General features: G+C 33.9%; 1 protein-coding gene across 3 annotated transcripts in view; it reads right to left on the reverse strand.

Moving 5' to 3' along the window:
• Window positions 1-5,643: 5,643 nt before the first annotated feature.
• Window positions 5,644-15,442, reverse strand: part of RNF138 (ring finger protein 138, E3 ubiquitin protein ligase) — a 43,934-nt gene continuing 34,135 nt past the window's right edge. The window contains exons 5-9 of one of the 3 annotated variants that reach the window (XM_008569608.1): window positions 12,920-12,976; window positions 11,735-11,846; window positions 9,711-9,818; window positions 6,756-8,140; window positions 5,644-6,603 (exon numbers count right to left, since the gene is read on the reverse strand). In XM_008569608.1, coding sequence (XP_008567830.1) covers window positions 8,072-8,140; window positions 9,711-9,818; window positions 11,735-11,846; window positions 12,920-12,976 — 346 coding nt within the window. In that variant the 3' untranslated portion in view covers window positions 5,644-6,603; window positions 6,756-8,071. Of the gene's footprint in view, window positions 6,604-6,755; window positions 8,141-9,710; window positions 9,819-11,734; window positions 11,847-12,919; window positions 12,977-15,442 lie in introns of those variants that run through there. The other 2 variants (XM_008569610.1, XM_008569609.1) reach the window with 2 other exon arrangements.

Consider the following 15,442-nt stretch of genomic DNA (forward strand, 5'->3'; position numbering starts at 1 on the left):
TTAAAGGGAGTTTGTGCCTACATTTAAGAATGTACCAAGTTAGTTGGTTAGCTCACTTGGTTAGAGTGTAGTGTTTGATAACACCAAGGTCAAGGGTTGAGATCCCCTTACCAACCAGGTGTCAAAAAAAAATGTACTATATTTTTTTGCAGAAACTGACAAATAGGTACTAAAATTTGTATGGAAATGTAAAAGACCTACAAAAGCCAAAACATTTTTTAAAAACAAAATTGCAGGACTTTTACTTCTGTATTTCAATCCTTACTATAAAGTTACAATTATTAAGAGTGTGACACTGGCATAAGGACAGACATGTAGATCCTTTTTTTAATGGAACTGATTTCATCAAGTGCCAAGGCAATCCTCTGTGGAAAGGATAGCCAGGTGTTGGCTATCTACATACTTTGCACCATATACAAAATTAACCCCAAATGGATCATAGATTTAAATGGAAGAGCAAAAACAGTAAAACTTATAGAAGAAAATCTAAGACCTTGGTTTAGGCAAAGATTTCTTAGATGTGACAACAAAAGCACAGTCCATAAAAGAAATGGATCTCATCAAAACTCCAAACTTTTGCACTTCAAAAGATACCATTGGGCCGGCCCGGTGGCGCACTGCTATAGTGCGCCGCTCGGGAGCGTGGTGGCACTCCCGCCGAGGGTTCGGATCCCACATACAGACCGGTTCCCGCTCACTGGCTGAGCGAGGTGCGGGTGCGATGCCGAGGGTTGCGATCCCGTTGCCGGTCCTGGTCCGGTACGGGCGCGACACTGAGGGTTGCGATCCGTTGCCGGACACGAAAAAAGACAAAAAAGGAAAAAAAAAAAAAAGATACCATTAAGAAAGTAGAAATCAGAGGACGGTGACACCAAGGTCAAGGGTTCGGATCCCCTTACCAGCCAGCTATCTCTCCTCTCTGCCCCACAAAGGCAAAGGATTTGCTTAAAACAATATTAACTTATAAATATAGCCTACACCAATAGTTCTCTAAGTGTGGCTCTTGAATCCCGGGAAGGAGGGTGGTCTCTGAACATCTCCAAGGATCTGTGAGGTCAAAAATATTTTCATTAATACTAAGACATTCACCTGCCTTATTTACTATGTTGACATTTGCACTGCTGCCAGTGCCTCAGCATAAATCAAGGCAGTGGCACCGAATTTACTAGTTATATTTTTCACCATCATTCACTTAGGTCAGGAGGGAAAAGCATCTTTACTTAAAAATCCCTTTGATGAAAGTAAAATCTTTAATTGTATTAAAATGTGACCCTTAATTCCAAGTCTTCCTAAAATTCTGTATGACAAAAACGGCAAGTACACACAAAGCACATGTCCTGCATAAGCTGCAACTGTTGTCTCAAGTTAATATACTTGTGCAATCATTTTGAGTTGTGAGCTCAACTTTTAAAAGTGGCCATGCCATGAAAAAAAGAGTGACTGACAAACAGCCATGTTTATTCAGACATGGTTATTTCAAGGAAATTAGCCTGTCACTTCAAGAAAACAATCAACTATTTGCTGCCAATGATAAAATTTGAGGTTTTAAGCAAAAATCAGAATTTTGGCAAAGCTGTGAGCATCTTGGCTTCCTAATTTCTAAGGACTGATGAGATCAATGATATTGACTACTATAATATAAAAAATGTGTCAACATTTAAAAGGTCCACATAACTGCACCATTTTCTGATTGACCATGACACAATGTTAACAATATCATGCATAGGCAAAAAAGCCATTCAAATGCAAAGTAGACTGATGAGTTTTACTGTTAACAGTGTACAAAAAGTTTATGGTTTCAGACTGCAACTTTTAAGAAGTTACCATTTATTTTGGTGTAGTATCAAAGAATACTCAGTTATCACTTTACAAGGCTATTAATATACTCCTCCCTTTTCTAACTTCATTATCTGCATGACATTATCTTTGTATCCTTCAACCAAAATAACCTACCACAATATATCGAATTCAGATGCAGATATAAAAATCTGTCTTCCATTAAGCCAAATACTTGATCTGCAAACGCTTTGCAAATTTACCATTAAAAATGTTATTGAGAATGTAGTTTATTTTGAATAATTTTCATTTTCTCAATTTCAAATATGACAAATAACCACACACACACAAAAACAAAACAAAAAACCTCTTTGGGGCTCTCAATAATTTCTAAGCGTAGAGTAGTCCTGAGACCACGAAGTTTGAGAACTGTGAATCTAAATGAACCTAAAATTACTTTATAAAAAATGCTTTTATGGTGTAGTATATCAATTCAGTTGGTATGAAGTAGTTTTCTTAACACTCATGAACTTTTCAAAAAGGTCAGAAAAACTATTTTACACCCTCTAAGTTTACCAAATAACCTAGATACTAAGCTATTAAAGTGATTTGCTAATATTTCAAAGTAAGTTTTCTTCTAGAGGCAGTGGTTTCTTCATATTAATTATTGGCTAAGATCCAAGTATATTAAAAATAAAAGTGGGTTAAGTAAAATTCTCATAAATAATTTCAAAGTAAGTTTTCTTCTAGAGGCAGTGGTTTCTTCATATTATTGGCTAAGATCCAAGTATATTAAAAATAAAAGTGGGTTAAGTAAAATTCTCATAAATCCTGGAAGTACATTTGATTGAAAAGTATGATCACCAGCCGACTTTTCTTTATAAAGATTATTCTAAAAGATATATTTTTTATTTAAAATTTCTCATTATCTGGGGTATTTTTACTTCTTGGAGACAAAGTCTCAGATCTAGTCTCAGAGGCTAGCAAAGACTAATAACCCTCTAGGTTCTATATTCTAAAAGGCAAGAAAAAACATTATTCTAGACTTCCCTTACAGAATTTTAGAGAATGAAGTAGGACCTGGCAAACATAAACACAACTGGTAGATATGTACTGAATACTCAGTAAAGATTGTGGGCTCTGTCCTAAGCACTTCTCATATTAACTCACTCAACACTCACAAACCACTGAGGTAAGAGGCTGAGAAATTTGTCCAAAAGCATATAAACATCAACCTGCAGAATCATCAAAACTAGTTGTCTGGCCCAAACTAGGATTTTTTTTTTAATGTTTGCATTCTCCAACAAAGATCTACCTACCTTCTCTTCTGTTATCTGCTGCAGCCCCGTCAGTTTCTATTGGTAGCTTCAGACTCTATTCCCAGAAAATACAGTCCTTACATACTTATTAAAATCCCATACCCACAAAATGCCTTGAAAACATCCGGTACACAGCTTATGGAAAAGGTCGGGTAAGAGCAGTGGAAGTCCATTTGGTCACTCTTCACCTCTTATTAGAAGACCAGCCAGTTTTCATTTTTTATCTGCATTTGGCATCCTCAGGTACCAATAAACATGAAAAAATCACTTGCAATACATCTAATACAACTTTCACAAATATTAAAATGTAATTTAGAAGACTTAAGCTTTTCTGCTGTAGACAAAAGACAAATTACTGCAGGTACCTGTAAACTACAAAAAAAAAACTTACAGGAACATCTCCAATTTTGAGCATTGGATATAAAACAATACTTACTGTGTGCTTCTATTTATACGAAGTATAAAAGCAGACAAAGAGGCAGGGAAAGGGGGAAGGGAAGGGGAGGAGAGAAAGGGGCCAGGAAAAGGTTGACAGACAAGTACAAAGTTAGAGTTAGACAGGAAGTTCTGGTGCTCAAGGGTGACAGTAGCTAATAATATTGTGTTTCAAGATAGGACACTGAATGCTATAGCCAAAGAAATGATAAACGTTTAGGTGACAAATATACTAAGTATTCTGATTAGATCATTATGCAATATATGCATGTATTGAGACAAACTGTACAATGGAAAAAAAAAATGTCCTCCCTCACATCCTGTGTATTTTCTTCTTCTCATCCTCCACTGAATGACTTTAACTCACCTGATCAGTGTCAGCCATATTCACTCACCTACAAGTCTGTCTTCCACTATTGCACTCTTAAGAATTCCTGTTACACACATTACAGTTTAATCAAAGTTTGTCAACCAAGTACACAATGCAATACAACCATTATCTTCCTCTTTTGGGGAGTGAAAAGGAGAGCAAAGTTGTCCCAGGACTGGACAACTGCTATTGGAGTGGGGTCCATGAGGGCTGCAATACCTATTTTCCTGAGGTTCTTATAATCTTTAATCTCTTAATATAACTCACCTACATTCCACATCTGATTAAAAATTGTACTGCAGAAGTAGATAATTATATTGTACACTAAGTGGCATCATGGAATAAGTGTTATATTTCTGAGTTTTATACTATGTGTACTTACATATGCTCTGGGTCACACCTTTTCTACATATGCTAAAATGTCAGCTCTTCCACGAAAGATTATTTGAGTAGCAGCCTTAAGAGGTTTCTATAGAAGTTAGGATTCACTGAAGGTCGTAATACTTACCAAGTAGCTTAATAGGTATATGCCATTGCATTTGGCAATACATTCTTATAGCTCTGATATCTTCTTTAATATAAAAGTATTAACCAGTTTAAAACTTTAACAGTTTAATACTTTTAGTATTAAATTTAATAACAGTTTAATACTAAAATTTAAGTATTAACAAGCTTTCTGCCCAGCTGCTAACAAAGTCTTGAAAATCTTGCTGCATGGACACTTCATAAAATAGCTTTAGGGCCAGCCCAGTGGCGCACTGGAGAGTGCGCCGCTTGGGAGTGCGGCAGCGCTCCCGCCGAGGGTTTGGATCCCATGTGGAGACCGGTTCCCGCTCACTGGCTGAGCGCGGTACGGGCGCAACACCGAGGGTTGCGATCCCGTTACCGGTCAGTAAAAAAGACAAAAAGGAAAAAAAAAAAGATAAAATAAAATAAAATGAGACTGATTTGGGCTTCTGTCACTTTCAAGTAAAAGAATCCTAATGAAGATACCTAATTAAAGTGATTTTTATTTAATTTTAATTCTTTCAAAGAGAAAGAATTGAACCGCCAACTAAAGAAATAACTTTTCTTTAAAAACTGACGTATTTCTGGAGTCCAATATAACAAATATAGGATCTCAGGGCAGGAATCATTAATGAAGGAACCTGGGGGGGGAGCGTGGGAAATCACTGTAATCTGAGGTGGCATTAAAAGGTAGCTAAGGTCACAAAGGTCTATATTGAAGGATAATCCCCCTGGACAAAGTAATGACAGCCTCTCATTCATTATTTATTACTTAGATCCTACTTATGCTCAAAAAAGTTTTGTGTCCTTTTGCAATAAAAGGCACTATGTAATAAATCTCCAGAGCAAGTTAAAAATAAAAAAAGATCCAAATAATAAAGTGAGGGAAGAGAAAGTTGAATTGAAAATCCTAGGCTGAATCTCTCTACTAGAGTCAAGTACAGCACTTGTCTCTGAGCTTCTGAAAAGGCAAAATGGATATTGAAAAGTTCTGTAGTATCGTTATCTTAATTAAAAGAACTACTTCATCAGGAGAGCTCATCTTGTTCCTAGCACTGAAGCCTAAACAAGGTTTATAAAGTTAAATCCAACAGCATCAGCATGTGGTAGCTTTCTCCTAATACACTTTTTTAAGTGAAAAATGAGTTATCTCCTACATGTCCTTCAGGGTGAGTTTTCAGAGTTAAATGTTATCATGTTTGCCTCTAGACATAAAATTTTAATTAGACACACAAGTAGGAGAAAACCACTTTTAATTGAAAAATAAAGCAATACATCTCAAGATTTTGTATTTAACAACATAAACTGTAATTTGTGAGAGAAATAGCTTTCCTAAATAGTACTGTGAAATTTAGGCATTGTAGTATCAATAGTTTCCCTCCTTTATCCTGACTCAGCTATAAGCAATATTAAAAATAAGGATTTTTTTCCATGAATTAAATTTCCATTAAATTAAATCTGTAAAGCCTATCCCTATCCCCAATCCACTGACAAAAGGAGGGGATATTTTAAACAATCATTTCGATACTGAGTTGTTCCCAGATAAAAGCAAATAAAGTCAATATTTTTTCTTATGAAAAAGCTTATCTATAAGACACACAAGACTATTAATGATACTTAACTCATCCACAAAACTTCAAAACACAATTTCATCAAAATGATCTCTGCTACAATTTTCCTTTAAAGAACTTCTCAAATCCCAGAATAGTTTAACATATTAGACATATTAACCTTTGAAACTACTGAAGTTATTGCTTTAAACTGGAAAAAAACTATGGTCAAAAGTCTCTTTTTAAAAAAGAGTTCTTATACAGCTTTTCTTAAAATTATACTCATGTAATTGCAGAGAAAATATTCAAGCACATAGTAAACATCACTCTTCAGAATGACAGAACAAAGGCATATATTCATTAAGATGTATGGCTTTTTTTGTGATTGTTATTACTATCCATAAATAAAGTCATTAAAGTTTGACTGAAAAAGGTTTTTACAAAACTCCACTTCCAAAATTAACATTTTTATTAAATCAAGTTAAAAAAAAGTTCACTTGTAGAAAAGTCAACAAGGGTTTTAACAAAACCAAAATATACCTTTGTATACAATATATGTATATATTAGCAGCAAACTACTTCTGAGATTTTATGTTCTTTTAGTTATTTTAAAGAAAAGCATAAACAATGCATATTAGTATGGAATGTAACGTAGAAAAGTCAACAAGGGTTTTAACAAAACCAAAATATACCTTTGTATACAATATATGTATATATTAGCAGCAAACTACTTCTGAGATGTTATGTTCTTTTAGTTATTTTAAAGAAAAGCATAAACAATGCATATTAGTATGGAATGTAACCTAATCCACTCTTCGTCCTTTAGTCTGTGATTTGGGCCTCCTACAAATTCTCATAGTGAACACTAAGAACAAACCCAATTTTAACCAAAAAGTAGTGAAACAGAGTGGCTGGTAGAATCTGTCTCATTACATCATAGTCATGCATTATCTTTGAGAACAAATGAGCACCATATAAACAGGTAATTGTGTGTGTAAACTCAATTCTTAAGGTGTAATAGCAGCCAACTAGACCACTTAGTACATGACTGTCACTTTTTAAAAATTTGGTGATATACAAAATTTTAATCAAATCAGATAAACACTTCAATTCCCTATTGCTAGTCCATTTTTAAAATCCTTAGTAGAAATTATGTATATAAACTGGCAAACAGCATGAATACACATACACACACAAAAGTGTATGTATACATACATATACATCTTTACCTTTAAATGAATTTCTAAACTGAGATGAAGACAAATCTCTCACTGAAACACATCTGTAGAATATATCACCAACTGAAAGTTTCCAATAAAAGTTTCATCTTAGCTAATTAGAAATACTGGCTATTGAAAATTCTGAGGCCAAAGAGCTGTTATCCAGCTTAATATATTTCAGGCTTACAAATTAGTCAAACAAACAAGATAGAAATTACTAAATGCCCACAAAAGAAATAAATTTGTCTCTTGATATTTTCTTCTAATAGCAAAAAGAAAATATCTTTACAATGAGCTTTCACTTTTTAAAGAGTTAAAATTATTAAAGAAATCTCACTAGTATTCAAAAATACTAAATGTTATATAAATACTATTTTCTTATAGTTGAATTCTTCAGCTAGAATCTGAATTTTAAAAATTTCCTTTGGATTGTTCCATTTAGCACTTCAAGTTTCCATTTTACATTTCTGGTAACTGGCTCAGATTTGTTAGGTTTATATCAATCACATCTTTCAGAATTTGCTAATGTGTGCTACCTGTGTACAACAAAGTAAATGGGAGGAAATGCACCAAATCTCAAAAGTAACATAACAAATTCAAGAATATGTATAATTTAAAAAAGATAAAGTACAATAAGGATTCCCTTTTCACCATTACAGTAGTGAAATATAAAACCCTTTTTATGCTTTTAAAGCTGATGTCATAACTTTCATTTAACTTATCAAGAGGATGAAGTTTTTAGATGGCCCACTTTTATTTTTCAATTAAAAAACTGAAACAGACTGAATTACTTTTATTAATATACACATCAAGTTATTGAAATGGTGACTTCATGTAGTTTTCCCCTTAAAGATGGCACTTGCAGGTACAAAGATGTGGAGATGTCTACAGCCTTCAGATGTTTACTTGAAAAGATTCTTCAACAGCAGTTTGATATTGGGTTTCCTCATCTAGCTGAAGATTCTAAAAATAATAACATTAACATATCATCAGGAAAAACATACTCGGCTACTCAACACTTTGCCCAATACATTACACATCTTGATACACATTACCCATATTCAGGACAGTTTACGTACAACATATAGCATCCTTTAAATACAAGATTTAAACACCCGAACTTTAATAAAAAATTAAGTTCAGTTGTAATTATTTAAGAATAACTAATAAACAATAGAGAGGACCAGCATAGAATAAAATTTGAGAGTAACAGTCTTATGACAAGTCATTAATCAAAAATAGTTAATTGAAACACAAAAGTGTAAGTGACAAATTTTGTGTCATCACTAGAAAAGAATGCGAAATATCTGAAGGCAAGCTGATTTTAAAGAAAATCAAAATTTATTGAATTTAGAGTTAAATGATAGCTTCTTAACCATAATATGAAGCTAAAAATTATAGGTCCACTCAATATTAGTTATAAATTACTCTTCAAACTTTAAAAAAAAAATGTCCTATGCATCTGCTTTAAAACTTATCAAGGATTCCACTTGGCAATCTCAAATCATTAAAATTACATATTTTTCTATGGCAAGGTAAAACAATCTGACAATTAGACCAAAAGTGGTTCACAAAAATATTTTCGTTTTCCCAAACACAGTTCTCCTGACACAGTAACTTTTCTTACAATAACAATAGAATAATAATCTACAATTGCCTCGCAAAATTGCTAAAGAGCAGACCTGAATTTTAAATAATTTGAACTGTTATTTTGAAATATTAGGCTAAAAAATGCAAATTCCACAAAACTTTTTTTAAAAAAAAATTATCAAGAATGATGTAATTTCAACACCGGTGGGCAGAGAAAAACATAAATTTTGTTCATGTCATGGTGAGAATCTCACATGCCTGTGCTTACCTAAGCTGGAAAACAAATACCAGCTATTCTTTATCAGGAATAATTTTGAATTAAGCAAGGTTTGAATTACAGAAGTTGAAAACACTGCAATTTCACAATTAATAGAAGTTATTACCTATGTGAAAAATTATAACACATTTGGAAAGTAGAAATGAACACCACATTTTGCTTTGGGAATCCATTTTACATTATGTAACTTCCCTCACTTACTCTGTGTAATAGTCAACCTGGTCTTACCTGATAATTAAGCTCCCTTGCTTTTATAAAGAATGGGTGTCACATGCTAGATGTGAGAAATCTACTACAGTGGATTGAATAGGCAACTTATACTACATGAGAAATCCATCTTCCTTCATTATGTTTAACCAATTTTATTTCTATTGCAGATACAATTTTTCCTTAAATCTATACAGTTTTCACATAAGTCATTTTTTTCATCTGAGGGTTTGCTCTTCCTCTATTAATTCTCTCTCTACTATAGGAGGTGAACAATAAATTCAACTTTTACTATTCTACAAACTAAAGTTCACCAATATTGTTATTAAAAATTAAATAACATGCTCTATATACCCATCCAGTATGATACAATCTCTTGCCTCAAAACTCAAGTCTAGATTGAAAAAGTTAACTTGAATATTTAAATAGTACTATCTAAATCTTGAAGAATTCACTTACCACAAATTCTCCATAATCAAATTGATGTCTTTGATTTAGATGACTAACAAAATTTCTAGTAATCTGGCTAGGATCTCCCCAAGGAAGAGACACACAAATAGGACATGTCTATAAGAAACAGATTGTTTTAAATAAAAAATAATAAAAATAATCAAACGTTATATAATTATTGAGACTGTTAACACAAGCTTATGTTACCAAAAACATCTACATGAAAGCATTTCTAAAAGCGAAGTTCCATGACTAGATTATTTCACAATCAAACTTTAGATAAATGACACTAATCTAACATAATGTAATAAGAGTGATCTTAGGCATTCTATTATTTAAATCTCCAATTACAACCACTGTTTCAACAGAAATACCACATCCAGCTTTTAATAATACCAATTACAATGATAGTTATCACAAACTGCCTACAACGTACCCAGTATATAATCTCACTTGATCTACACAATAATAGTGATATAATTATTAGCATCATTAATAAGTAAAAATAGGGCCGGCCCGGTGGCGCACTCGGTAGAGTGCAGCGCTTGGGAGCATGGAGGCGCTTCCCGCCGAGGGTTTGGATCCCATATAGAGACCAGTCCGCTCACTGGTTGAGCGCGGTGCGGGCACGACACTGAGGGTTGCGATCCCGTTACAGGTCACGAAAAAAAGACAAAAAAAAAAAAGTAAAAATAAATTGTAAAATTCACTTTAAATTGTATCCTTAAAGTTTTAAATGAAGTACCTCTTAAAAACTAAATGAATGACATATTGCAATGATGTAAAAAGGAACTTCAGTAATTGTACTATAGCTAAACTTTATGATATACTGAACATTATGCAGAAATGAATAAAAATCTGGTAATCCACCAAGGTCCAGGGTTCAATCCTTGTACTGGCCAGCCATGAGAAAAAAAAAAATCTGGAATCCAATATAAAACTAAGTGAAATCTCTTAAATATGAGAGAGATTTCCTGGAGACTTTGGCACTGTATTTGTTTATTTACAGTAACTTTGCTTGTAATAAGCAAAGTAGATGGTATGTCTCCGTAGTTGGTATGCAAGAGTTTAAGGGCATCCTCAAGAGTTGCTGGGGCATATTTTTTCCACAATTTTTTAGTATGTCCACTAAAACAGCTTAGAACTATCTATAATTACTAATAAAATCTTCCTTCCATTCTTATTTCTGAAGACAGTATTTATATATTGAAATGTTCAGCTATACTGGCCACTTGAAAAAAAACAAAAACAAAAAACTAAAAACGCTAAACTGAAAGGGAAGTATCTCTCTGAGCTCAGTTTCTCCGGTTCCATCTAGATTTAATGATCTAGGAACAAAGGTTCCCAAATAACCTCAGTTAAATCACTTATCTGTGAAATTCATGTTTGAAATGAGGAGTTCTAGAGCCATAATCACAATGTTGAAACCCTGCACTCTGCTCTACCTCTCTCATTCATCAAAAAGGTCTCACCACTTTTTCTTAAACAATCAAAAAAATATGTGCGTGGTGCTGATAAAACCAACATCAAGGGTTCAGATGCCCATACCAGCCAGCCATCAAAGGAAAGAAAAAGATATGTATGCATCAAAAAAAAGTATGATTCATCTCCTTTATGCAAGGATAAATAAAAATACCTACTGATATTATTCTTACTATTTTTCACCTGCAGCAGATCCATCTGACCAGTCCAGTTGTCTGAATCCTATAGATCAAGAAACTGAGGCCCCAAAAGAATTACGTATTGCTCAGTAATGAGTTTCCAGTTCATCTTTCATTACTTCACTCTTCTCCAAACCATTCTCCTGCATTACCTCACAACAAGCACCTCTGTTTTCATAATGTGAGTTATTAGAATTTTAAATATCTCATCTTGGTTCACAGTCATCAGTCATTTTTTGGCAAAAATCTACCTTACTGATAATGCCCTATCCAAATTTAAATCAATGACCTTCCCATATATACATGAAGTGAAATAAATGGAACAGCATGCCTTAATCTAAGCAGAAGACTGCCTTAAACACATGTACTTACCACAGGAACTACCTGAAATAGGTGATTACTGTTACAGTGATCCAGTAAACGCTGTCTAGTAAAATTTGATTCTTGACACAAGGGACACTTAAAGGTGGGATGCCCAGAAGAACTATAAAACAATTTTAAATAAAGCATACTTAATTCAATATCATAACATAAAAATGATGTTCTCCTACTTTTTGATCAATCACTATGTCTTTAATAAAAGACTTATAATTATTTGATTATTCAAAGCTTCTCTCGTTTTGAAAATACATTTTCAACAAATGACCTAGAACAGAAGTTCCCAAATAATCTCAGTTTATAGTACTCTTAGTGTCTCAATTAATTTTTTCATGGTGTCTCTTGGCCAGAACAAAAACAAAAACCTAGCCATTCCATTTATTAAGCAGTTAGGTCCAAACTTTAGAGTAGTTCGTATGATGCCAACAGCTGTCATTGTGTGTCCCTTGAAAAATTTAAATATCCTATGGTGACCCATCATTTGAAAACCCTGTATCTGGGAACTTAAAACTTTCAAAAGGCTTCCATCAATATCGTATCTTTAATCTATCCCAGGCCCCAGGAATCTAACATACAAAATTTACAGGAAAAAAAAGAAAACTGACCACCAGTATAAAGCACTTCAAAACATTTTGAGAATCACACATTACTGGGTTGTAATACCTCTGAATTTCAGCAACAGACAACTGACATTAACAATTGCCTGAATCATGGGGCCGGCCCGGTGGCGCACTGGATAGTGCGCCGCTTGGGAAGCGCGGCGGCGCTCCCGCCCGAGGGTTCGGATCCCACATACAGACCGGTTCCCGCTCACTGGCTGAGCGAGGCGCGGGAGCAACACCGAGGGTTGCGATCCCGTTGCCAGTCCCCGGTCCGGTACGGGGGCAACACTGAGGGTTGCGATCCATTGCCGGACATGGAAAAAGACAAAAAGACAAAAAAAAAAAAAAAACAATTGCCTGAATCATGCATGGAAGAAACCTGACCACAGTGAAAGAGAATAACTAAACTCTTCTAATATGATTCTTAAAAGCAGTTAACTACATCATTTATTTCTGAACTGCTAACTACACACTATGTCTGGTGATTTAACTGAATAAAAAAAGTTTAAATTAAAACTATATTATTATTTGATAAAGTGATATTATTTACTATAAGTAGAATTTTTCAAAAGCTTACCTGGTATTTTCTTGATAAGTTTCTGTGTTATCAGATGTGGATGTTTCACTCCTATTACTTAAGAAGCACAGGGAGGAAAAAGTTAATACCCCAAGTAAGAAAGCACATTAAAGGTACATTAACCTGAACTGTTAATAAAGAAGACTAGTATGAATGTGTTTTAAGTCTAAACTTCAAAATAGTTCTGAACTATGAAATAATTATGGCATTAATTACTTTTCAAATAAATTAAGATAAGACTGCTTATTAGGTTCTTATTCATGTCCTTTAAGATTAATTTATGCACAATTACAAAAGTTTAGAATAAAAAACGTAGAATTTCATAGAATTATCTTAAATCCTGTATCTCCACCTCTACCTAGACTATTAAGTTTTTAATACACTCAAGAATTTGTGAACCTTTGACTTGTAACTAGGATATGGGTTAAGGTTGTAGCCTCCAAAGTGGAGGTTTAAGAAAATATTTAAAGGTTGATGTTTACATTTTACCCCCAAAAAGGAAAAGAAACTAGGCTTCACTAACATTTGGTATACAGAACAACTTGAAATCTTGTACCCTATGCCAGAGTCATGTGTCATAGAGAATATTAGAGGAATTGAGGGAAGAGTTGGGATTCCATACAGAGACTATCAATTGTGTGCTACAGAATTTTATCAATGTGGCCAATTTTATAAAAACAAGGTCCTTCAATAGTAGAAATCTTAAAATAGTAATGAGATAGGTAGTGGCCAAGAAAATTTTGCCAGAGGTTTGTTCTATGTCTCAATGCTGAAGTTTAAGAAGTTGTTGAGGTGGGCCGGCCCAGTGGCGCACTTGGTAGAGTGCGGCGCTTGGGAATGCAGCGGCGCTCCCGCCAAGGGTTCGGATCCCATATAGAGACCGGTCTGCTCACTGGTTGAGCGCGGTGTGGGCGCGACACCGAGGGTTGCGATCCCGTTGCCGGTTGCGATTCCGTTGCCGGTCGCGGTACGGGCGCAACACCAAGAGTTGCGATCCCATTACCGGTCACGAAAAAAGACAAAAAAAGGGAAAAAAAAAAAAAAAAAGAAGTTGCTGAGGGCTGGCCAGTTAGCTCATTTGGTTAGAGTGCAGTGTTATAATACCAAGGTCCAGGGTTCAGATCCCCACACTAACCAGCCAACAACAAAAAAATAAAAATAAAAAGTTGTTGAACTTAAAAAAAAACTGGTTATTCATTTTTCTTTTATAAAAAGACAAGCAGTAGAATGTCATCTACCTAGCAGATAGTATTTTCAATATTTTTGCTTATTTTCATAATAAAGCTACATACAATAGTGTGTACGTAGTGAAAAAGCACCCTTCCATTGACAGTTCCCTTCTGTGAAGATAACAATGTTCTCTCTCCACAAGTAACCCATAGCCTGTGCATGGGCAAGCAAGCAAACTTCGCTGTTTAGATACATACCCAAATAGACTATTAAACCACTATTTTGCACTTCTCTAGGAGCTACTAATCTGTCTGTTCGGGTAAAGTTGGTATTTTAACAACATGGAGACTAAAAAACTGCTTTTTAAAATAACCAAACTATAGAGAACGTGATCACTAAAGATATGTCAGGTGATTTTGTTACCAAAATCAGTATGTCACCTATTTTTTTAAAAACTCATATCTATACATTTAAACTTGGTAGATTTTAAAAATCTTTCAAATAAATACAACCATTGGGTTTTTGAATCTGCCCTTTAAAAATAATGTAACAAGTTCTGACTGGTTTGTAAGAACTATAACATCATCAGAGAAGATAAAAATATCAACAAAAGCCCTTTTGATATTTAGTGAATGGGACTGAAAAATGTAGTAATCTCAATTTATAGGCATACTTCTTTTTTTTGTGAGGCAGGTATCTTTTACAGCCATAACAGTCATCAAAACCAAGTATCAAAATAAAGTGAACTCAGATCCAAATCTTTTAATTACTGTGTAAACAGTGTTAAACCAAGACTTAAAAAAAAATTTTTTTTAGCACCAAAGTCAAGGGTTCAGATCTACCAGCCAGCGGCCAAAAAATAAAGATATAAGAAATTTTAAACCATAGTGAATATTTTTTCCCAGTAAAAAAAATTAATAAATTTTTAGGAATAAAAATATTTTACACTTTAAATTAAATAAAGCAAAACTCACTTTAAAAGTACCTTTTCATCTTTATCTCACTGACTTAAATTTTACATGTTTTATAATGTACATAAAGTATCAGTACTATAAAATACATGCATAGTTTTTAAATCAACACATAAATCCTGGGAGTATGTGCTCAATTCTTTTACTGATGGGGTAATGCAATCACAAAACTTCTGAATATTTTAATATCAAAGTTAATACCCTTTTTAAATGCTTTCTCCCTTCAATCTCCTATTACAACTCTCATTATCATCATTCTAGTCCTTTCTAGTCAGCCTTGTATCATGCCCAAGCTACTATTTACATTTTGCATTTACCCCAGAAATACATGAATGGATCCAATAGTAGAAAATCTATTACTTGACACCATTTTATCAAATTA

The sequence above is a fragment of the Galeopterus variegatus genome, unplaced genomic scaffold (genome assembly GCF_000696425.1).
Source record: "Galeopterus variegatus unplaced genomic scaffold, G_variegatus-3.0.2 Scaffold520, whole genome shotgun sequence".
Lineage (NCBI taxonomy): Eukaryota > Metazoa > Chordata > Mammalia > Dermoptera > Cynocephalidae > Galeopterus > Galeopterus variegatus.